Source organism: Drosophila pseudoobscura, chromosome 5 (genome assembly GCF_009870125.1).
Source record: "Drosophila pseudoobscura strain MV-25-SWS-2005 chromosome 5, UCI_Dpse_MV25, whole genome shotgun sequence".
NCBI classification, from domain to species: domain Eukaryota; kingdom Metazoa; phylum Arthropoda; class Insecta; order Diptera; family Drosophilidae; genus Drosophila; species Drosophila pseudoobscura.
The window spans coordinates 259,134-283,624 of record NC_046682.1 but is presented as its reverse complement, the minus strand read 5'-3'; the positions used below and the strand labels follow the sequence as shown (position 1 = coordinate 283,624).

At 44.4% G+C, this 24,491-nt stretch overlaps 1 protein-coding gene across 4 annotated transcripts; it reads left to right on the top strand.

The window, feature by feature from the left end:
- The first annotated feature begins 2,642 nt into the window (after positions 1–2,642).
- ARY (Aldo-keto reductase on Y) lies at positions 2,643–4,120 on the top strand. Of its 4 annotated transcripts, none has more exons than XM_033381321.1 (5): positions 2,643–2,881; positions 2,929–3,109; positions 3,212–3,330; positions 3,386–3,728; positions 3,778–4,120. In XM_033381321.1, exons 1-5 carry the CDS (start codon positions 2,718–2,720, stop codon positions 4,063–4,065), a joined length of 1,095 nt encoding a protein of 364 aa, XP_033237212.1. In that variant the 5' UTR covers positions 2,643–2,717; the 3' UTR covers positions 4,066–4,120. The 4 variants fall into 4 exon arrangements, with proteins under 4 accessions (XP_033237212.1, XP_033237210.1, XP_002135914.1 ...); XM_033381319.1 differs by having other exon boundaries at positions 2,645–2,881; positions 3,161–3,330; XM_002135878.3 differs by having other exon boundaries at positions 2,718–2,888; positions 2,942–3,109; positions 3,161–3,330; positions 3,778–4,118.
- Positions 4,121–24,491: the final 20,371 nt, after the last annotated feature.

The window sequence follows — 24,491 nt, the reverse complement described above, 5'->3', positions numbered from 1 at the left end:
GGATAGATATGGTCATTTTCTATGATTCTGCGTTTTTAGTTTTCTCGAATCTGCAATATTGTGGATGCAACAGATTTTCGTTCTTTGTGGGGGCGGAAGGGGGTGGGGCGAAATTCTGAGATATACGTTTCATAGTGAGATCTAACAGAAGTGCGGATACCAAATTTGGTTACTCTAGACTTAATAGCCTCTGAGATTTGTGGTTGCCCCAGATTTTCGTCCTTTGCGGGGGCGGAAGGGGGTGCGGCGTAATTTTGACATAAAACGGTCAAGGTCCGATATCACAGGAGTGTGGATACCAAATTTGGTTGCTCTAGCTCTTATGGGTTCTGAGATCCTTGAACTCAGAGCGAGAAAGAGTGAAATTGTTTTCGTGATTCTGGCTATAATAATTATACGATCTGGTTCAGATTTTGCACTCTAGAAGATATAGTCATCTTCTACGATTCTGCGTTTTTAGTTTTCTCGTATCGTTGAACTTGTGGATGCCACAGATTTTCGCTCTTTGTAGGGGCGGAAGTGGGCGGGGAAAAGTTTTGAATAATTTTTGTAGCAGTGACATATCACAGAAGTCTGGATCCAAAACATCGTTGCTCTAGCTCTTATCGTCTTTGAGCACTAGGCGCTGATAGGGACGGACGGATGGACGGACGGACGGACGGACAGACGGACAGACAGACAGGGCTCAGTCGACTCGGCTATTGATGCTGATCAAGAATATATATACTTTATGTGGTCGGAAACGATTCCTTCTGGACGTTCCACACATCCACTTTTACCACAAATCTAATATACCCCAATACTCATTTTGAGTATCGGGTATAATAACGTAATACAGTCATATGCTCTAAGCATTTTTACCCGGGTTATTTCATTGTCCCTCTTCATTTAGGCTTCTTGATCTCTCTATCCCTTTCCTTCTTTCTCCACCTAACTTTGCCGCTGAGGGCGAGCCCCCACATACCGGTGCTCGATAAGCGCCGGTGATCCGCAAAGAGGAATGCGAAACTGAGCGCAGAGGAATGCGGAAGGGGCGTGAGGGACGAGAATAAGAGAGATAGAAAATCACAGTAAAATTAGCCCGACCGAAATTAGCCACTATAGTCGACTCCTGGGCCAACGAGACAACCTGAAGGATACTGCTGGATACTGGTTCAACTATAACGATGGTCGCCGAATCATTTATCAACGAATTGGATTGCCACGCACGCATACTCGTATACCAGTGGTTGGACCAGGCGCAAATCCTGCTGGGGTTACTAGAGGTCGCGCCACATTACGTTGGTCTCCCGCACAAGCTCAGCCCCAGTGGTGGTAACACCCCTGGCTATTAAAACTTTGACCTCAATTTCAACCCAGAGGATCGAGTCTACCACACCGATGTGGGAAAAGATTTGTGATCTACCCTTAGCGGACGGTACATTTGGTAAACCAGGCGAAATATTGTATGATCAAAAAAGTTTTCTCCTGGTCAAATCTCTTGCGAACAATTATCTTTTGCTTCCGCTTTGCACATCGACTTCGTTGCAAGGACCGCCGGTCATCGTTTTTATCGTCATGGGAGCTTCAATATGCCCGCTCTAGGGTAATCCAACATGTAAAGATGGAGTTCTTCCAAGTGGAGTACAAACAGCTGAGCCAAGTTGATTTGCTACAATCCATTTATTAACGACCAAGGAATTCTGCGCGTAGGAGGACGCATTGGTAATTCGACTGCAAGATTTGTTTCCTCCAGCGCAAAGGTACGAGAACACAACTCATGGCTGATCTTCCCGCCTTTCGCGCTCAGCCCACCCGCTGCTTTCTACATTCTGGATTGGATTACGCTGGACCAGTTACCATCAAGACATCAGCAGGATACTGAAGTTTGGCAAAGCTTGGTTTGCCATAATATATATAAATAAATAAATCTGAACCAGATTGTATCATTATTATAGCCAGAATGACGAAAACAATTTCATTTTATCTCGCTGTCTGTCTCTAACACACACGTTTCATGGTCGTCTTTGCCTATCGCTAAAAATGAGCACCTAGATCTCAGAGTCTACAAGAGCTAGGAGCAACCAGGTTTGATATCCACATTCTTGTGATATCAGACCGGCACAAGTGTATTTCCCCCTTCCGCCCCGCAATGGACGAAAAACTGTGGCATCCACAGATCTCCAAAACTATTAAAGCTAGAGCAACCCAATTTGGTATCCACACTCCTGTTAGATTTCACTGTTACAAGTTTATTTCAAAATTTCGCCCCACCCCCTTCCGCCTGTGTCATTCACAATTTTGAAGATACGATCAAATTTAAAATGGTCATATACAGAATGACTATATCTACCAAATTGCTGAACCTGGATCAGATAGAAACACTATTATAACCAAAAGGAACAAATCAATATGCAGTGACTACGCAGCGCCCAACGACATTTTGATATTCCGTCGCTTTCGCACGCACTCTTTGTCGTTCGTTGTTACGCGCCGTCTGCGGAGGAGAGCTAATCTATCGGGTTGCTGCCGTTGCACCATTAACTCACAACGTTGTCCCTCGTTATTAATGAACTGGTGGGTCGTTAAATCTTTTAATCTACTAATACAGGATTTAAGCACTGGGCTAAATAATTTGACTATTATTTTGCTTTAATATTATTTCAATCAACATTTTTAAAAACAAGTCTCATATTTTAAATTCAAAATTTTTAAATATACAGTTAAAACATTTCGTAATGATACCATCACGCTATTTGACTACTTGCGATGATGATAATTCACGTGTGGCCATGATACTTGGTGGTGATCAACGTCCTCTACGCGGAGAGTCTACGATACTGTTGGCTCCAAAAATAAAGCTCAGCAGTGGTTATGAAATGCCCGTTTTAGGATTTGGGACGTATAAGGCAATATCCTAGACATGAATATAAATTACGTATTAAAAAGTATATATTTTCAGTTGCGCGGTTTCCAATGCACATCAGCGGTACATTGTGCAGTAGAAACTGGATTTCGTCACTTTGACACTGCATACTACTATGAAAATGAAAAAGATGTAGGCGAAGCTCTTCGTACGCAAATTAAAATGGGAAACATATCTAGAGAGAATATATTTTTAACTACGAAGGTAAACAGTTATAATTTATAATAGTCTTATTTAAATTTTTGTTTTTAAAAGTTGTGGAACACTCACCATGATCCTCGTGATGTGCGTCGTATATGTGAGCAGCAACTGAAGCTGCTAGGATTTACCTATATCGACCTTTACTTGCTGCATTTTCCCGTTGGCTACAAACATATGTGTGATGAGATTCTCAAGCCAATGTCGGACGGTAAATTGCAGACAACGTAAGTACTACTGTAGAGAATGAATAGTTCATCCTAAAGATTGCTACATTTTCAGCGACGTTGATTATATAGACACCTGGAACGCTATGGAGGAACTCGTAAAACTAGGCATGGTTCGCAGCATTGGCTTATCGAACTTTAATATGGAACAGGTGCAACGGGTCATTCAATGTAGTTCCTCAAAACCAGTGGTAAACCAAGTTGAGGTCTGGCCGGGTTTTTTGCAAAAAGATTTGGTTGACTACTGTCGCTACAATGGCATTGTTGTAACTGCGTATTCACCTTTTGGTCAGCCAAATAGAGAAAATCATAGCCCAACATATTTCTTTTCGGAGGGCATGAAGAGATTAGTTAAGAAATATAAAAAAACATCTGGTCAAATAGTCCTGCGCTTTTTGGTAATAACATACTGCTTTGTTAGGTGAATATTAATAAAATTTTTTTTAGGTGGACTATGGAGTCGTGCCTATACCCAAGGCGGCTAATCCTTTGCATATAAGTCAAAATTTAAATATATTCGACTTTAAGCTGGACGATTCAGATACCCGCGCATTACTTGGAATAAAGCCAAAGAAACGAATTGTAAAGTATGATATAGTAAAAGAACACCCATTTTACCCTTTCGAACGCGATGAAGAAAGCCAGTATCAAGATGTCAATAACCTTCAAAATGTACCATTGGCACGGGAGCAACGTGAATCTACACTTAATGACGATGATCAACGTGGGGAATAGAATTGGTATCACAAATTATTTGATTAAAAGTAAAATGTTATACAATTAAAATTTATTTAAGCTTCTTTTCACATATACAAAATTTATTGCATTAAAAATGTTGATATTTAAGAAGAATTGTTAACATAGTTCGTCTAAGCGACGTCACAGGACACAACAAGATGTCTAATATATCATAAGAGTTAAAAATAAAACATTTCAACTTTGTTTGCATGGTTCTCTGAGAACTATGCGTCAAACAAGACGGTCGGACAGAGTCGACTCGGCCATTGATGCTGATCAAGAATAATATGCTTAATGGGGTGAGAAAAGTTTCCTTCTGAGCGTTACACACATCCACTTTTACCACAAATCTAATATACTCATTTTGAGTATCGCCACGTTCCATAGGGGGGGCGAGAGGACTCCGCCCAGAGGGGTGCCTCTGCTGACAAATCTGGTGGACGTTGACGTCCCCAGTGATGGCTCAACCGTCCTGCATTGTAGCATCTGAGCGATCAGGCTCACCGTCCGGGAGTCAACCCCCAGGTACGTCAGTGCACCCGTGATGGCGGTCGGGAGGTTGTTACTAAAGGCGCCTTCTATGTCGAGGAAGGCTACTAGGGTGTACTCCTTACAGTTGAGGGACGCTTCTATGATCAATGTGATCGTGAGTAGGGTCGTTTCGGTGGAACTTCCCTTCCGATAGGCATACTGGGAGTCTGAGATTCGACTAGGCGGACCAAAAGCCGTTAGACTCATGGGTCTGAAATCTTTGGGGGCAGTGTGACTTGGGAATGAAGACGACTTTGGTATGAAGCCAGGTTTCCGGGATATATCCATGGGAGAAGATTCTTTCGTATATCCTTTCGAGCCAATTAGTGGCTTTTTGTCCAGCGTGAATCAGTTGGGCAGGGATGATGCCATCTGGCCCCGCAGACTTGTATGGTTTGAAGCTTTTGATTGCCCAGGAAATATTTTCCTGGCTTAGCAGGTTCATGATATCACTTGAGGCAACGGAAGGAGCCGTGATGCAGTGTGGTCTGTTTTCATCGCATCCGTAAAGTGGGTGTTAAGGAGAAGATTGAGCGACTCATTGCTGGACGTTGTCCACGATTGGTCGGCATTCTGCATGAAGCCCAGAGTGGGTGTAGTCATTGAAAGAACTTTGCGCAAGCGCGAGGCTTCTGAGTTATTCTCAATGTCGCTACAGAACTTACGCCATGAGGCGCGGTTGGCTTTCCTCAGTTCTTTATTATAAGTGGACAGACTGCCCTTGTATTCGGCCCAGTTCCGCTCAACGTTCCCAGCCTTAGCTGTGTTAAAGAGTCTCCGGGAGGCTTGTAATATTCGACACTTGTCGTGCCTTCTTGTATTTTAATTATCCACGGCTAACTCCCAAAATTACAGCCTAAAACTAGGACGTAAAAATATTCGAGTTGAAGATCTTTTGAGCTTTGATAAAGCTTATCAACAGCTGTTTTGCGACCAAGCGGCAACGCTTTGATATGCAATTTTTCTGCCGTGCACTATATTAAATATTATTAAATATTGCTGTGTCTGGATTCTGTATAACAGAAGAAGACCATGGAAAGTGTGAAAAAAAACGTGGGTTGCTGTACTTAGTAGTCCCAGTCTCTTTCTTTTTCCCCTCGTGACCGTCAGTGGAAAAAGAAGTCTTGTAGAGCTGACCCAGCTGAGCCTAGTTCAAGTGCCAAGTGCGGCTCAAAGTAATCATTTAATTTGAGTGGACGCGTCAGTTATATATTTCCAATACTGGGGCAGCCGTTCGACCATTTGGAAATCGAGCGCCCACAGTTTACTAAAATTGTTCGAAACAGTGTTGCAATTCTGTTGAGGTAATTATCCACCCAGCTACAGCGACCCGTTGAAAAATGTTCTGTTCTTTCCGCGTAGGATTAGCACCACTAGTATCTACGTAGTATTTTTGTCTGGTTTTGGCACTGACCAAGTTAACCTAATGAAGTTTGAAGTTTTCTTGTTCCTATGATGAACACATAACCTAGCTCGTGCATTTATATATACCTACTACTAATCATTTTTATAGATTTAAGATCATTATACCCTACCTCGCCCCTATGATATTCTTTCCCCAGTATATGCTGTATAGTAATACCCTATAAATGTAAGACAATATCGAATAGCAGGCTTATATTAGGGAATAAATTCTATTAGAGTTAGGTGTTATAGGAATTTAAATGAAGAACTATGGATTGCTTAAATAAAGTTAGTTTGGAAATTAACCATGGCTAAATATCTTATATCGGAACCATGCAACCTCGTCTGACGGAGATGTGACCCACCGCAGTCTTTGTTGGAGGGATCTTGACTGTTAAGAGGTGGCCCTGAAGGATCATGGTAGGGTGGGCGTTCTCGCCAATGGGCGATACCGCAGCCGACAAAGGTCTGACCGGTGATCTTCTTCGTTTACGTATCCATGCTGATCTGTCCCTTTGAACTTAAAGCCCCGCGCTCGAGGTTAATCAACTTACTAGGCATAGTAACGAACCTGTAGTATCTGGCCGGATAGGCCACTCTTCTAAATAGCGCGTTCCAATGTTTCTGTCGGATTAGGTTTCAAAGTGGATTAGCTCTACTGCCTACCCACAAAAGTGGGAGCGTGTTGTTTGGGGGAGGAACTTGTCCATACCGTTACTGATCATTGTCTGCCGTTTTGGCCTGGATCAGGTTAGTCAGTGGCTTAGAGCTGTGGCCTCCCGCATACGAAGGCAATAGAATCGGATCTGGTATATTTCCTGGGTCAGCATAAACTATGTCTTCTTCTTTTGTTATACCCGATACTCAAAATGAGTATTGGGGTATATTAGATTTGTGGTAAAAGTGTATGTGTGTAACGTTCAGAAGGAATCGTTTCCGACCCCATAAAGTATATATATTCTTGATCAGCATCAATAGCCGAGTCGACTGAGCCCTGTCTGTCTGTCCCTCTGTCCGTCCGTCTGTCCGTCCCCTTCAGCGCCTAATGCTCAAAGACTATAAGAGCTAGAGCAACGATGTTTTGGATCCAGACTTCTGTGATATGTCACTGCTACAAAAATTATTCAAAACTTTGCCCCGCCCACTTCCGCCCCCACAAAGAGCGAAAATCTGTGGCATCAACAATTTCGACGATACGAGAAAACTAAAAACGCAGAATCGTAGAAGATGACTATATCTTCTAGAGTACAAAATCTGAACCAGATCGTATAATTATTATAGCCAGAATCACGAAAACAATTTCACTCTTTCTCGCTCTGAGTTCAAGGATCTCAGAACCCATAAGAGCTAGAGCAACCAAATTTGGTATCCACACTCCTGTGATATCGGACCTTGACCGTTTTGTGTCAAAATTTCGCCACACCCCCTTCCGCCCCCGCAAAGGACGAAAATCTGAGGCAACCACAAATCTCAGAGACTATTAAGGCTAGAGTAACAAAATTTGGTACACACACTCCTTCAAGATGTCACTATAAAACGTATATCTCAGAATTTCGCCCCACCCCCATCCGCCCCCACAAAGGACGAAAATCTGTTGCATCCACAATATTGCAGATTCGAGAAAACTAAAAACGCAGAATCATAGAAAATGACTATATCTATCCGGTTGCTGAATTTGGATCAGATCAGATCATTTTTGTAGCCAAAAGGAACAAATCAATTTGCATTGGCTACGCAGCGCCCGACGTCACGCTCAGACTGATTTTCTGTCTCTCTCGCACGCACTCTTTGTCGTTTCGTTTAATATTAGCGGCGTCTGCCGGAGGAGAGCCATATGTATGTAGACTATGTATCGGGTATAAATGTAGAGTTGCGGTGTCCGCAGCAACTCACAACGTTCCCCCTCGTTTTTCTATTGTTGTTCCGTTTTTTTTTGTGTTTTACAGACGTAGGTGGAATGGCTCTGCTGTACTGTGGTTCTGGACAATTTGGTGGTCCGCGATCAAGAACTTTTTTGTGTTTTTGCGACCTACAGTATAAGGAGAGGGACATCGGTTTGTCAGGGTTTCGGATTGCTCGGATATCCGTCAGTTGTGTAGAACTACCGAACGGTCCCTGTTCATCCGATGACTCATTGTAATGATTGTCGATCGTTAATAATATCACCAGAGTCAGTGGGGGACACATTCCTATTAGACGAAGGGTGCATGGTTTCCGAATTTTGTGGATACAGAGTAGATATATCGATCGTTAAAAGTTAATAATCCAGAGTAGAACAGAAAATCATATATTAGTAAAATTATGATAGGATGTCATTAAATTGGAGTTTTGACGATATTGATCCAAACGACCATTCCGATATTATCTGCTGTATTTGTGTAAGACAGGTAGAATATCGGACACAGCTTTTAAGAACAAGTTGTAACCACGTATTTCATTTAGTTTGTTTTAATACGAGAAGAGGTGAAAAGACCGTGTGCCCGGCGTGCAACAAGCCCCTACAATCATCCGGCCCTAGCTTAGCGGAGGAATTAGCCGTAGCGCAGGCGTCCGCCTCGAATGTAGAGTCTTCTAAGCTTCTAATGAGAACCAGATCATAGCGTGTGACAGCAGCTCCAGCTGCGAATACTGAAAATTCACCTTCTGTTGGTCCAACTGAAGTCGGTGTACCAATCATGCCAGTTCCGAGTAGCGAGCCAGCGAATGAAGCAAGCCCAGGCTTGGCTCAAATGGCACAGGCGTTGACGGACGCTATGGGTCATATCGAGTTGTTGTCTCAAGCCATGACTGAAATGACTCAGACTATGGAAATAGGATTTCAACGTTTGGCAAGTCCAACGGTACAGCCACCGAATGACCAAGCTGCTGGATCTTCACAGCCTAGTGGAGAAAACCAAACCTTCGAACAGTTGTTCCAAATACCAACTCGAGAGTTCGGAGGTGCCCCGATAAATCAGGCTAATGATTCTGCTGTCTCGGTAACCCCATGGGGACCCCAACAGATAGCGGGACTACGACCCGATAGGATTGGACAAATAATCGCAGGATGGAAGGTGCGGTTTTCTGGCGTTACCATAAAAGCGTACCCTCCGTGACCTGGCCGCAGCTAAGTACAGCCCTAAAAACTCGATTTAGAGATGGGCGTACCGACCTAGAAATTCGTACGGCAATAGTGCAACGAAAGCAGAAGCCGCACGAACTATTTGATACATTTTACGAAGCCATTGTAACATTGTCCGATAAACTAGTCAACCCCATGTCCGAAATGTCGCTGTTGGAAGTGCTAAAGTCGAATCTGTTGGCCGATATCCAACATGAAATTTTATACATTCCCATTCTGCCAGTAGCACAATTGCGCAACATAGTGCGTACTCGCGAACGCTTTTGCAAGCAGTTGCTAAGCCTATGGGCAGCGCTGTATTTTGTATTTTAACCCCAAGTAGGGAAAGAATTCAACTACCGACTCGATCTCGAAAGCGATTGCTCCAATATCGGCAAACTGTCAAAAACGAGCGCTCAGTCGTTAATACGTCCAAGGACTGGCGACCCTATGCGGAAGTCACCGTACTGGGAAGGACGCTCAGTGGACTGATGGATACCGGCGCATCCATAAGTTGCATAGGTGGGAAGTTTGCGGCCGACCTGGTTCAGAATCCGAACCCGATCAAGCCTGTGAGAGCAGCAGTACGGACGGCGGATGGGCAGAGCCAGCCAATAATTGGCAAGGTCACCACCGAAGTGGGTTTTCAAGGCCAGAAGAAAGTATTGAAATATTGGACGTTGACATGCAATGACTGCATCTAACAAGAGGCGATGCAATTACTGCACCGTCAAGTGGCCCGTGTGACACCAGCAGAAGGCTGTTACGCGCGGATCCCAGGCAAAACGCAGCCCTCCTCCCGCCCAACCGACCGAGGGGCGCTGCCGCATGACGCGCGGTGCGTAGCCGAACCAAACGCGAGCATGCAAGAAAGATAGATATTAGACTAACCTTCGAGGAAAATTAGCACTAAACTTATTAAGAAATTAAGCATGCAATAAAATACAAAATACAAATACCACTACAATTACTAATTACTAGAAAGGTGTGTAAGGATTAGTAATTTAATAAGAGGAAGAGAATTAGTGGAGGATATAATATGGTAGAGGGAATTATAGTCCGAGCATAAGACCCTAAACGGTTCATGCAAGGAATAATTCGATCTACAAAGTGGAAGGAACAACGGTATAAAGTTTCTAGTCAGTCTAATAGGAATCGTGAAGTTTATGCGGCTCAACAGATCAGGGCTGTCTATGTCACCCCTGATCAAGTTGTGCATAAATATCACACCAAGCATTTTTCTACGGTTAACTAAGGATGGGAGGTTTACTAATAATAGTCTACTAGAGTAAGATGGGAGTCTTACACCCGCATCCCAGTTAAGGCCCCGCAGAGCAAAGAGTAAAAAGTTTTTCTGTACTGATTCTATACGGTCCTGGTGTACTTTGTACTGAGGGCACCATACACAGGAGCCGTATTCTAAGATCGGACGAACAAGCGAGGTATAGAGAGTCTTTGTTATATAGGGGTCGTCAAATTCCTTTGACCACCTCTTTATAAACCCAAGCACGCCCATGGCCTTATTTACCATGGTAGAAATGTGTTCGGAAAACTTTAACTTGGGATCTAACATAACACCCAGATCATCCACCAGGGTAATTCTCTCAAGAGAACCACCAAATAGGGTGTAGGGAGCCAACAAAGGGTTAGAACGATGAAATGTCATAACTTTGCATTTCGAGGCATTAAGGTGTAACAAGTTTGCACAACACCATGACTGAAAGCTATTGAGATCGGATTGCAAGCGAGAATGAAATGAAATGTCCTTGTACTGGACACAGAGTTTAACATCATCCGCATACATAAGTACTCGAGAGTATGTTATTACTGAAGGCAAGTCATTAATAAAGAGTGTGAAGAGTAAGGGGCCTAGATGGCTGCCCTGTGGTACTCCCGAAGAAACCTTTACTGGTAAAGAGAGGGAGTTTTTGAAGAGGACTCTTTGAGACCTAGAACAAAGATAGCTAGAAATCCATCTCAGGAGGTTGGGCGGAAACCCTAAAAGGTCAAGTTTATGTGCTAAAAGGGAATGGTTTACAGAGTCGAATGCTTTACTAAAGTCGGTGTAAATAACATCCGTCTGTAAGTTACCTTGAAAGCCTTTAATAATGAAAGAGGTAAACTCTAACAAGTTCGTGGTGGTTGATCGCCGCCTTATAAATCCATGCTGAGTTGGAGATATAAGTGACTTGCAGAGATGTTGCAAGTGCGGAGTTAAAACCTTCTCAAACAATTTGGGAATAGCGGATAACTTTGCTATACCTCTATAATTTTTTACATCAGACTTACTACCTTTTTTATGGAGAGGAATTATAAACGATTCCTTCCAGATTGGGGGGAAGCAAGATGAATCAATGGACATGGTGAATAGTTTAAGCAATGGTTCACACAGAGCCTCGGCGCAGTACCTGAGTACACAACCTGGAACCCCGTCTGGACCCGGTGAAAACACCGGCTTAACTAGTCGAAGATCTTGAAGTAGGGAATACTCATTTAACAAGGGACTGAAAATGCCGTTCGACCTCGGTAATCCGTATGGGTACGGTTGACCAGAGTAGCGTTCCTCAGAATAGGTAGTTTGGAAAAACTGGGCGAAAAGATCGGCAATTGCCTGATCATTATTTGCCGACGTATTACAAAATGATAGCGAGGATGGGTGTGCGGACGTTCTACGCTTACTGTTTACGAAGCAGTAAAACTGTTTAGGGTCCTGAGAAAAACGTATCCAGCAACGAGATAGGTAGTTCTTATAGCATTGAGCATTAAGAACTGAAAAGTTTGACCGAGCTATTACATAACGAGAGTGAGAAGTAGGAGAACCCACTTCTTGAAATTTTTTATAAAGTCTTGATTTTAAGTTTTTTAGACTGGATAACTCTTTGGTAAACCAAGGGGGTTTTCCAGATCTAATCGGACAAGAAAGCGGGACACAAGAATCAAAAAATGTGCCAAGAGCATTGTAAAAAATGTTTGTGGCTTTTGTGACATCAGTGCACAAGTACAAAGCGGACCAATCAAAATCCCTAATTAGGTTATTAAGCTTCGCAAACTCGGCTTTACGAAAGCAGCGGACACGTTCAGGTAGTCTACTCGACCGATCCAATACAGTTGGTCCTATGTCTAGCGACACCTCGAAAGTAGGGTGGTAGGCGTCTTCAGGTATAGTGAGCGGAAGGGCTCGGGTTAACAACACTATGGTCGGATCCGATACAAAGCATAGATCAAGCAATCGACCCAAGGAATTTTTCACATGATTGACTTGAGACAAGGACAGGTCAAGCAAGCCGTCAACAAAGTCATGTCGTGACATGGGCACTAGGATACTAGACTCGTTTACCGAAGACCAAACAGTTCCTGGCAAGTTGAAGTCACCAAGAACTATCATACGATCTTTATCAGATAGCGAGGAAGCAACAGCGGTTAAAGCGGACAAGTGCTGCTCATAAATTGAAATATCCGAAGAAGGTGGGATATACGAGCAAGTAATGAATATAGCGAAAGCGGGAAGAATCAGTTTTACACACAGGAATTCCAGTTCCTGTTGAACTTGGACTGTGAAGTGTTCTGACGTGAAGTAAGAGTCCACTGCAATTAGAACCCCTCCTGCACGTCGAGACGAACGGTCCTTTCTAAAAGTTGTGTACCGACCTGCCAAAACCTCGGAACTAAGAATGTCCGGCTTTAACCAGGTTTCAGTAAACACAATAACGTGGGAAGCAAATGCAACACTATCCCGGAAAAGAATGCTGAGCTTACTACGCAAGCTTCTTACATTCTGATAGGTTACTAAAAGAGAAGTTAGTTTTTTGCAAAGGTTGGAGCAAGACGGGAAGTTGAGGAAGAGGAAGTTGAGGTTGAGGGTGGCACGCTGGAAAGATTTGGAAGCGATATGGGGGGCCTATTCTTCTTCTTAGCCTTAAACTCCTTCACCACCAAATGCTCCGGCCAAAATTTGGTGGAGCAAATGGTGTCAAATTGAGTTGGGGAGATGCTTATCTTAAACGACGCTATCTCCCTGGCATAAGAGAAGTTAAATTTCTCCACCTTTAAACCCACGGCTTTTATTTTGCTTTGAATGAAAGCAGTTACATCATTAGATGTGAGGTCAGGGGCCAGCCGTGAAACAAAAACTTGTCGTTTTGGTGGGACTCCCACCAGTGGTTTAGTCACCGCAGGTCTAGTACCTGTGGTGGCAATATCCGGAGGTCCGGAACGTCTATTTACTGGTGGGATCGGGATAGACGGGACAGCTAGTGAACTTGCGGACACCACGGACACGGACGCAGCAGACGTACTTGGCTGCACATTCTCCGAGGCGATGAATTCGGCTACCGAATCTGCATCGCCAGCAGCTTTCGTTGCCTTTGGAGTGGCAAACGAGATCAACTGCTGTACACTTGGAGTGGTCGGAGTCAATTTTTCGGCGGCGGACGGCTGAGTGACGGTTGGCACTTGCAGGTCCCGCGGAGTGACCTTTTTGCGCCTCGGAGACTCATTCAGCAGCTTTAAACCGCTAAACTGAGCCTCCATGGCTAGGAGCCGATCGTACTGGTTTTTAAAACCAACGGTCAGCTCCTTAAAGCCACTCCGCGTCTGCCTCATGAAAGCCACCATGTCTTTCTCCACCGCACGGCATGCCTCGCAACTGTAATGCAAGCCATTACGTTTGGCTATAGCATCGCTCACGAGGCCAGAAAATCCCGCGCATTTTGCGTGAACTACGCTGTCGCAGAGCCAGCAGGGGACATTTGGCTGATCGTGAGTGATCTGCTTCTTGCAGGTTTTTTTAGCGCAGACCACAGCGAATTCCATTTTTTTTTTTTATTATTCAAATATTTTATTAAAATCAAAAAAATTAAAAATTTCCAAAACAAATTGGTATCAGACCAATGTGCCAGACAACGCTCAAAGCGGAATTGGAAGAAAAAAAGAGAGCAGAGTGGAGAGCGGTTATAGCGAGAGCTACTAGATAGAGAGCGCTATTGCTCAGAAAGTTGAAAGAGCGAGAGAGAAAGAACAGTTATTGAGGTTGAGGTGATAGCGAGAGAGTGATAAGACAACAAAAGCTACCAGACGAGAGCGGACTGCAATGCAATACTCACTCACTGCAACAACACAACACAACACAAGCCGACGCCGAAAAAATAAAAAGTTAAATAATATTTTAACACAAATCAAAAGGCATGCACTCGCGTAAAAGAATAGGTTTCCAGGTTTCTGGTTAGAAAGTATATTTATAATTTAATTAGGAAAACTCCGGCTGTTTATTCGAAACAAAAGGAAAAATGCGGAGCGCAAAACAAAAACACGTCTGATCACTACGAAAGAGAACGAAGTTTTTTTTTTTTTTTTTTTTTTTTTTTTTTTGAAAACAATTGAAATTGTTTGTAGTCCCATCCTTGGCGCAAGACCTATATCTAGGCATAGACTTTTGGTCTCGGTTTAATTTGTTACCTGCTTTTCTAGTCAATAAATCATCCAGTCCAGAGGTGTCAAGCTTAGCATTTGATAGTACGCTACATGTGTGCTTGTCGAAGCATCAGCAAGCTCAGTTAGCAGAGACGGTCAACTTGTTTCCCTCCTTTGCGAAGCAAGGTCTGGGAAAAACGGGCTGGTTGTCGCACGATATTGAAGTGGGCAGCGCAAAGGCAATAAAGCAACGACATTATGCTGTGTCTCCAGCCGTTGAAAAGCTAATGTACGTAGAGGTAGACCGAATGTTAGCTCTTGGAGTAATCGAAGAATCAGATAGCGCAGGGTCGTCACCCGTGGTCCTCGTTCGTAAACCGGGAAAGGTGCGATTATGCATCGACAGTCGGAAACAGAACGAAGTCACTGTTAAGAACGCTTATCCCATGCCATTGATCGATGGCATTCTCAGTCGGCTTCCTCGAGCTGAGTTCATTTCAAGCATCGATTTGAAGGATGCCTATTGGCAAATTCCGCTAGAAGTAAGCGCTCGTGAAAAAACGGCGTTTACCATCCCAGGGCGCCCGTTGTATCAGTACACGGTCATGCCCTTTGGGTTGTGTAATGCACCCCAAACGATGTCCAAGTTGATGGATAAAGTGATACCGCCATCTCTACGAAATGAGATATTTATTTATCTAGACGATTTGTTGGTGATCTCTGAATCCTTTGAGCAGCATATTCAAGTTCTCAATGTCCTGTCTGCCCGATTACGCGAAGCTGGTCTGACCATAAACGTGGAGAAGTCCAAATTTTGCCTAAAGGAGATCAAATACCTAGGCAATATTATAGGCAACGGAACGATCCAGACAGATGTTGAGAAGGTCCAAGCGATTCAAGAGTTTCCGCTCCCCCGATCCGTGAAACAAGTCCGCAGGTTCTTAGGTCTCACTGGTTGGTACCACAAATTCATAAAAAATTATGCGGGTATCGCAGCGCTAATCTCAGATACACTTAAGAGCAAGCGAAAATTTGAATGGACCGATGAAGCACAGAACGCGTTCGATTCCTTAAAATCACAGATGTGTAACGCTCCTTTGTTGCACAGTCCCGATTTTACCATTCCTTTTTCAATCCATTGTGATGCGAGTCACACAGGAGTGGGTGGTGTCCTGATGCAATCAGATGAAGATGGCAACGAGGTACCCATCGCTTTTATGTCACGCAAATTGAACCAATGTCAACGTAATTATTCCGTAACCGAAAAAGAGTGTTTGGCAGCGGTCATGTGCGTCAAGAAATTTAGGGCGTATGTAGAAGGGCATCAGTTTTCCATTATTACCGATCATGCCTCATTAAAATGGCTGATGTCAAAGACAGACCTAAACTCGAGACTAGCTCGATGGGCACTGAAACTGCAGGGCTTCACCTTTAAGATTTGCCATAGAAAGGGTAGTTAGAACATCGTTCCGGATGCCTTATCACGAGTTCATACCGAAGACTTATCGTATATTGGCATTGATAGTCTAGTAGACCTTCAATCTAAAGCGTTTAAGTCAACCGATTATCAGGAACTCATTGCGAAAATTCAAGCTAATCCAGATCGTTTACCTGATGTAAAAGTATTGGATAACCTTCTTTATCGTCGAGCTGAACACGCCACTGGTGAACAAATTAGTGACGACATGTGATGGAAACTGTGGGTTCCCAGAGATCTGGTGACAGAAGTTCTTAAACAAGGCCACGAACATCCCATAGCTTCCCTTAGCTAAAACGAGTTCGACGCTTCTATTATTGGCCAAATTTAGTGGGCGATGTAAAAGCGTTTATAAACAACTGCGAAGTGTGCAAATGTTGTAAGCACCCCAATCATCCTCTACGTCCGCCAATGGACAAAGCAGGGGAGACCTTTCGTCTATTTCAAAAACTTTACGTCGGTACTTTAGGTCCGTACCCCCGAAGTCGATCCGGGAATATAGGCATTTTTGTAGTACTCGACCATTTTTCTAAATTTCCTTTCCTAAAAGTGGTAAAGAAATTTACTGCGGATGCTATAACTCGGTTCATGGAGGAAGACCTGTTTCATTGCTTTGGAGTCCCGGAAGTGATAGTGTCAGATAACGGCGTTCAATTCAAGTCACACAAGTTCAATGATCTGTTAGCAAAATACCAAATTCGACACCGCCGCCTACGCCTACGCTGCTTTTGGCCAAAACATGATTACTGGCGGTTCCACTTATCAACTCCTACGAAACCTCAGTATGTTGGAGGACCGAACTGTAGTCTTCGATCGCGACGATTCCTTCGAGCTAATTCCCAAGACCGCTGCAGAAGCAATGAAACAGCAGCATGTTCGCAACGAAAATATCTATAATCTTCGAAGCCGAGAAGTAAACTTTCAAGTGGGTCAAGAAGTTTATAGACGAAATTTTGACCAGAGTAGTTTTATGAAAGGCTTTAATGCGAAACTGGCACCTACGTTTCGGAAAGCCCGCATTAAGAAAAGTCTCGGGAACAGCTACTACGAGCTGGAAGATTTCCAGGGTCGCTTTATTGGTAAATATCACGCAAAAGATATTAAACAACAAATCGTATCCAGCACTCCAAGTGTGGATCACGCTTTGGTTAGCAAGACCCCAAAGTGTGATTTCAGCGGGGTGGGTGTAATATTCGACGCTTGTCGTGCCTTCTTGTATTTTAATAATCCACGGCTCCCAAAATTACAGCCTAAAACTAGGCCGTAAAAAAATTCGAGTTGAAGATCTTTAGAGCTTTGATAAAGCTTATCAACAGCTGTTTTGCGACCAAGCGGCAACGCTTTGATATGCAATTTTTCTGCCGTGCACTATATTTTATTAAATATTGCTGTGTCTGGATTCTGTATAACAGAAGAAGACCATAGAAAGTGTGAAAAAAAACGTGGGTTGCTGTACTTAGTAGTCCCAGTCTCTTTCTTTTTCTCCTCGTGACCGTCAGTGGAAAAAGAAGTCTTGTAGAGCTGACCCAGTTCTCTAAACCAAGGTCAAGCCAAAGTCAAAGCCTAGTTCAAGTGCCAAGTGCGGCTCAAAGTAATCATTTAATTTGAGTGGACGCGTCAGTTATATATTTCCAATACTGGGGCAGCCGTTCGACCATTTGGAAATCGAGCGCCCACAGTTTACTAAAATTGTTCGAAACAGTGTTGCAATTCTGTTGAGGTAATTATCCACCCAGCTACAGCGACCCGTTGAAAAATGTTCTGTTCTTTCCGCGTAGGATTAGCACCACTAGTATCTACGTAGTATTTTTGTCTGGTTTTGGCACTGACCAAGTTAACCTAATGAAGTTTGAAGTTTTCTTGTTCCTATGATGAACACATAACCTAGCTCGTGCATTTATATATACCTACTACTAATCATTTTTATAGATTTAAGATCATTATACCCTACCTCGCCCCTATGATATTCTTTCCCCAGTATATGCTGTATAGTAATAGTAATAGTAATACCCTATAAATGTAAGACAATATCGAATAGCAGGCTTATATTAGGGACTAAATTCTATTAGAGTTAGGTGTTATAGGAATTTAAATGAAGAACTATGGATTGCTTAAATAAAGTTAGTTTGGAAATGAACCATGGCTAAATATCTTATATCGGAACCATGCAACCTCGTCTGACGGAGATGTGACCCACCGCAGTCTTTGTTGGAGGGATCCTGACTGTTAAGAGGTGGCCCTGAAGGATCATGGTAGGGTGCGCGTTCTCGCCAATGGGCGATACCGCAGCCGACAAAGGTCTGACCGGTGATCTTCTTCGTTTACGTATCCATGCTGATCTGTCCCTTTGACCCCCTGTATCCCCCTAGTATCCTTCCCCTACTCGTACGCGATTTTTTTTTATATAAATTCTTATCTCGACCATTTGGCAGAGCTCTAAATGGGTAGTAAAATATCCTCCATGCCCACACCCCGCCGACCAGAGACAAAAGCCGAAGCCAGCGCGTACTTCCTACTCCCGTTTAGTTATCATCAGCTCCTATAACCTGTACGTTGTATGCTACAGGCTTTCCAGAGTTCTCTTTTAAAATAAATCGCATTACAATATAACATCCCCTTTCGCTGGTTTTTGGATTTAGCTAGATTAAGCTTGTTCGTGCCAGCCGCCGATGAATTACCATAAATTTAAAGCATTGTGATTGCTGTCTCTTAGATCATAGACTTGTATAACCATGAGCCGCATATGAACTGTAAAAGCTGACGTATCTGCCCAGGCAAAGAGCGATCATCGTACCCATCGGTTAACCATAAATATATCAGCAACACATTGTTGCAGTAAACAAACAAAACCATTTCAAGTGAGCGTGCAATATGATCGCCGCTTATGCGCTAAGCTAAGCATATACATATATACACATATGTACATACGGCTCTTGCCCTCTCGATTATGCTGATAACCGGCAGCGGAGCTATGCGGTCTGAGTTATAAGAATAAATTCAATAAAGATATTCTAAAAACCGAAGTCAAACGGCACAGACGTGACAGTGTTATAATAGCTAATAGGCTTTAGCTAATAGGCTCTGGCCACTGAGCACTTCCCGGGGGAATGGTGGGATTTATTGTCAGATGTTGGTTATGAATTAGTGGACTGTATAATCGTTTATATCTTGAGCTTATTTATTATTTATTGATTATTTAATATTGGTGGTTATAGTACAATTATATTACAAGAATAGCGGGGGGTTCGATTCTGCGGCGGTACAAACTATGCGTGCGGGCGGCTTCGTCTCGAAGTTTCTACTGCATCAACTCCGCGAAAAGAAGTCGAGCAAAAGGGAATTGAAAGATCACGCGATAAGACTCGACGCGACGGTTTCAATGCAAAACAACGGAACGCATCGCTGTGTGCGTGTGCAGCTGCGGGTCTGGCCATGCGTGTGAGAACATTACAGCTATGTTCTGGACCCGAGTAAACAACAACACAGCTATGCGCGTAAAAATAGTTACTTAGGCGGTGTACTACAATCATGAGCGTGTAAATAGGTCAATCGCAATATACATGTAAAAACTACGAGGCTCATTTCTCACCATACTGGCCCCCCTGAACGACTGTTCAGAACAAGGGAAGCACAGCAAGTTTGGTAATAGGCCTCTTGTACACTCCTCGGGCGGTTTTGACGGTGACCACTCGAACCCTCTCGTCTTGGCCAGGATGAACTTCGGTGATTCGCCCAAGCAGCCACTTGCTAGGCGGTTGATTTGGCTCCTTCAGTACCACAAGAGTGTCCACGGTTATGTCGTTGGACTCCTGCTGCCATTTCGTGCGAGGTTGCAAGGAAGTAAGGTATTCCAGATTCCAACGTTTCCACAATCCTTGAACCTTGGCTTGCAGTTGTCTCCAACGCTGCAGTCTGTTAATGTTGACGTCTAACAAGGACGGCTCCGGCACCGACATGTGAGGTTGACCTGTAAGCAAATGAGCGGGGGTAAGGGGATCCAAGCTGTGATCGCTGGGCGCGCACAGTGGGCGAGAGTTGATTAACCCTTCAATCTGAGTTAAAATTGTTGAATATTCCTCGAAGGTTAACGCACTGCTACCAATTACTCGGCGAAGGTGGAGTTTGATAGATCGTACGCCTGTTTCCCAAAGACCTCCAAAGTGCGGGGCAGATGGCGGAATGAAGTGCCAGTTGATGTCCTGACTCGTCAGAAAATTAGCAATTTCCTCGCCTTGACTTTGAGATACAGCTATCCGTTGCATCTCCGTTAGTTCCTTTCTGGCTCCATGGAATGTTGTGCCATTGTCCGAGTACAAGTCGGATATAGGGCCACGTCGAGACCAAAAACGTTTGAAAGCGGCGATAAATGCAGGAGTCGTCAAATCACTGACGAGCTCGATATGAATTGCTTTGGTGGACAGACAAACAAAGATGGCAAACCAAGCTTTGCCAAACTTCGGTGTCCGACCTGCTGATGTCTTGATGGTAGCTGGTCCAGCGTAATCCAATCCAGAATGTAGAAAGCAGCGGGTGGGCTGAACGCGAACGGCGGGAAGATCAGCCATGAGCTGTGTACTCGTTCCTTTGCGCTGGAGGAAGCATATCTTGCAGTTGAATACAATTTTGCGGACTATGTTACGGGCTCCCAGGATCCAATACTTCTGTCTCAACGTGTGAAACATAAACTCGACTCCAGCGTGTAACGATGTGACGTGCTGGTGTCTAGCTATTAAAACAGCGACTGGTGATTCCTTTGGAAGAAGTATGGGATGTTTTGCGTCATAGGTTGTCATCGAGTTTCCAATGCGTCCTCCTACGCGCAGAATTCCTTGGTCGTCAACAAATGGAGTGTAGTGAATCAACTTGGATTTTTGAGAAAGGGCTTGTCCAGTGCTCAGCTGTCTGTACTCCACTTGGAAGAACTCCATCTGGACATGTTTGATTACCCTAGAGCGGACATATTGAAGCTCCCATGACGATAAAAATGATGACAGGCGGTCCTTGCAACGAAGACGATGTACAAACCGAAAGCAATAGCTAAGTGTCCGCAAGAGATGTGACCAGGAGGACGCTTTGTTGATCATACAGTTAAGATCATTTCCTTCATTGGAAATGTGTAGATTAACTTGGGGCTTGACCTTTACTTCCATCCGCTCAGCGTCCTCAGTCGACAGTGCGAACTTGGCCTTAGCACGTGGCCAATTGCGATGTGATTGGGAAAGCCACGGTGGTCCATTCCACCACAGTTGATGTTCCACCAGATCCTTTGGTAGAAGTCCGCGTGATGCACAGTCCGCGGGATTGTCCTCAGTGCGAATGTGTTGCCAGCAGCTACGTGGGCAAGCTTCTAGAATCTCAGCCGTGCGATTACAAATATAAGTGTTCCAAGTCCGTGGGGGTGATGAGAGCCAATGTAGTACAATTTCGGAGTCTGACCAACACGAAGTATCGAGCCGTGGGATGGAGATAGGTTTGATGGGTGCCACCCGGGTTTTTGCGGCGATCAGTGTTACAGCGTAGTCATTATTGACTCTCACGCGACTGTAGATGACAGCGGCGTATGCATGAGATGACGCATCGGCGAATCCATGCAGCTCCGTTGCTTGAAGTGGCGAGGATAGGTAGCGGGGTATGCGACAGCTTTCCAGTAAATGAACTTCGGCTACAAACTGTTGCCTCCGTGCGCATAGCTGCGCGAGTAGTGGTGCGTTCCAGTCGACCGAGCTCAGCCAACTATAAATGTCCTGTGGCAGTGTGGACCCCATCGGAGGGGCAGATTCCTTGAACTGGTATTGGACGTTGTACACGCCATCGTTTCTGCGGGCGTGCGTATGAACGAAGTGTTGCTCAGCGGGATCACTAGCATCAATGGTAGCGTCACTTGGTTGAACTCGTTCCATGTCCATGAACGATCGAACCAAAGTGTCCAGATCCTCGTGCGCGTGATGTGCTAGTGCGTGGTTGTGAGCATCACTACTGAGATGGTAGCTGCCTGTAATGACCCAACAAAAATTAGTATGAAGTGCAATAGGATATTCAGAACCAAACTCTTTGCGTTGTCCAGTGTACAAGTTCCAAAGCTGATCAGCTCCTAAGATCACGTCGATTTCGCCTGGTTTACCAAATTTAGGGTCCGCTAAGGGTAGATCACGAATCCTTTTCCACATCGGTGTGTTAGACTCGATCCTCTGGGCTGGAATCGAGGAGGTTAAAGTGTTCATAATCAGACCTGTTACCACCACTGAGGCCGAGCTTGTGCGGGAGAGCAGCGTGAATGTGGCGCGACCTCTAGTAACCCCAGCAGGATTTGCGCCTAGACCAACCACTGGTATACGAGCGTGGGTGTGCGGCAAACCAATTCGTTGAATAAATGATTCGGCGACCATCGTTATAGTCGAACCAGTATCCAACAGTATCCTGCAGGTGGTCTCGTTGCCCCAGGAGTCGACTATAGTGGCCAAAATCGTTGGCAATATGGCCTGACTCTTGGCCACGAATTTCCTCTCCAATGTATGATGGCTGACCACGGCAGGATCAGCGTCAGCAGGGAAACTGGACGAGCGGAAGGGTGAGTCAGCGGAGTTGTTGACATCAGCGGAAGCCGTGACAGAGCGTATGTCCTCTGGATGAACAAGAGTGTGGTGCCTCAGCTTACACAGACGGCACGTGTTTGTGGAATTACACTTCTTGACTTGATGAGATCGGCTTAGACAATTGAAGCACAAATGACCATCCCTTGCGAACTTGCGGCGGTCCACAACATCCAGAGCCTTGAATTGAGTGCACGCATAAAGACTGTGTTGCTCGTGACAATATACACAATCACGAGCAGACGTATTTGGCACGTCCACATGATGAGAAATTGCACGACGTTTATTCAGCACCGTGTGTGTATCCTGGATTAGCTTTGGATCTTGACAAGACTCAAGTGCATCGCAACGGGCGAAGACAAAGCCGAACAGGTCATTTATGGTCACATTTTCCTTGCACGATTCACTGGAGGTGGCCCACGCTTCCTTGCATTCCGGGTCTAACTTTGAGAGCAAGATATGGATTAGCCACACATCGCGGCTGTCGCAGCTCAGCGCATGTAGACCACGTATACTTTCGTCAGCGGTGTCGACTATCTTACGCAACTCGGCGATGTTTGAACCCTTTGCGGTTGGCAACATAAGAAAGTTTTGAATGAACGAACGAGCAATCAGTGACTTCTTGTTGTAGCGATTTTCGAGCCTCTCCCATGCGTCTAGGTAATAGGCATCCGATACGGGAATATGTTTTATCAGAGACAACGCTTCACCATCCAGATAGGATTTCAAATAATGAAACTTTTGGCACTTGGACAGACTACTCTTCTTGTCGACTGAGCCTAAGAACAAGTCACTAAACTGACACCAATCCTCGTATCTGCCCGAAAACGTCGGAATGCGTATTTTCTCGAACTGCAGCTCTGTGGTTCCCGATGAGTCCCGAATCCTCTCCAGAAGTTGAGTTTGCCCCTCAAATAAGCGTTCCACAGTGGTCGATAGCAGTAGATTTGAGTTGTCGTGCTCAGTCTCGTGACTGCTCCGGTCACGTATGGCTTCAGTGAAGATACTATGCGCACTAAAGAACCTTTTCTCATATTCGGGGATGTCCAAATCCGGATCCACGTATTCCTCTTCATCATTATATTGGACCAGCTCTTCAGACAGCTCCATAAAGCGGTTGAAAGTTGCAACAAGTCGGTCCAACTTGTGCTCTAATGTTTGCACAGAAGTACATGACTGTACAAACTCTTGAGCCTCCGCAGCCACGCGAGTTAATTGGGATTTGCAGGCCCCACGTTGCTGAATTAGACGATGCACTAGGGCCTTCATGGCAAACAGCGGGTAACGGTATCACTCAATATGTATATGTATAAATAAACTCAAACGCGGAGATCCGGCTCGAAGGACCAAAATTTTGTTATGGTTATGAATTAGTGGACTGTATAATCGTTTATATCTTGAGCTTATTTATTATTTATTGATTATTTAATATTGGTGGTTATAGTACAATTATATTACAAGAATAGCGGGGGGTTCGATTCTGCGGCGGTACAAACTATGCGTGCGGGCGGCTTCGTCTCGAAGTTTCTACTGCATCAACTCCGCGAAAAGAAGTCGAGCAAAAGGGAATTGAAAGATCACGCGATAAGACTCGACGCGACGGTTTCAATGCAAAACAACGGAACGCATCGCTGTGTGCGTGTGCAGCTGCGGGTCTGGCCATGCGTGTGAGAACATTACAGCTATGTTCTGGACCCGAGTAAACAACAACACAGCTATGCGCGTAAAAATAGTTACTTAGGCGGTGTACTACAATCATGAGCGTGTAAATAGGTCAATCGCAATATACATGTAAAAACTACGAGGCTCATTTCTCACCAGATGTGAAACACCGATTTACACTGGCACCAGCCACCATCCGCATTTAGTATACAGTATGTGGAGATAATGTTTTTTAATTATAATTATTTCG

What these genes read in the sequence shown, in the direction of transcription:
- ARY (XM_033381319.1), top strand. Translation starts at nt 2,718, where the DNA reads ATGATACCATCACGCTATTTGACTACTTGCGATGATGATAATTCACGT. An exon ending in CCCGTTTTAGGATTTGGGAC is followed by an intron (nt 2,882 to 2,928) that starts GTATAAGGCAAT and finishes CGTATTAAAAAG; the next exon opens with TATATATTTTCAGTTGCGCG. An exon ending in AAATAGTCCTGCGCTTTTTG is followed by an intron (nt 3,729 to 3,777) that starts GTAATAACATAC and finishes AATTTTTTTTAG; the next exon opens with GTGGACTATGGAGTCGTGCC.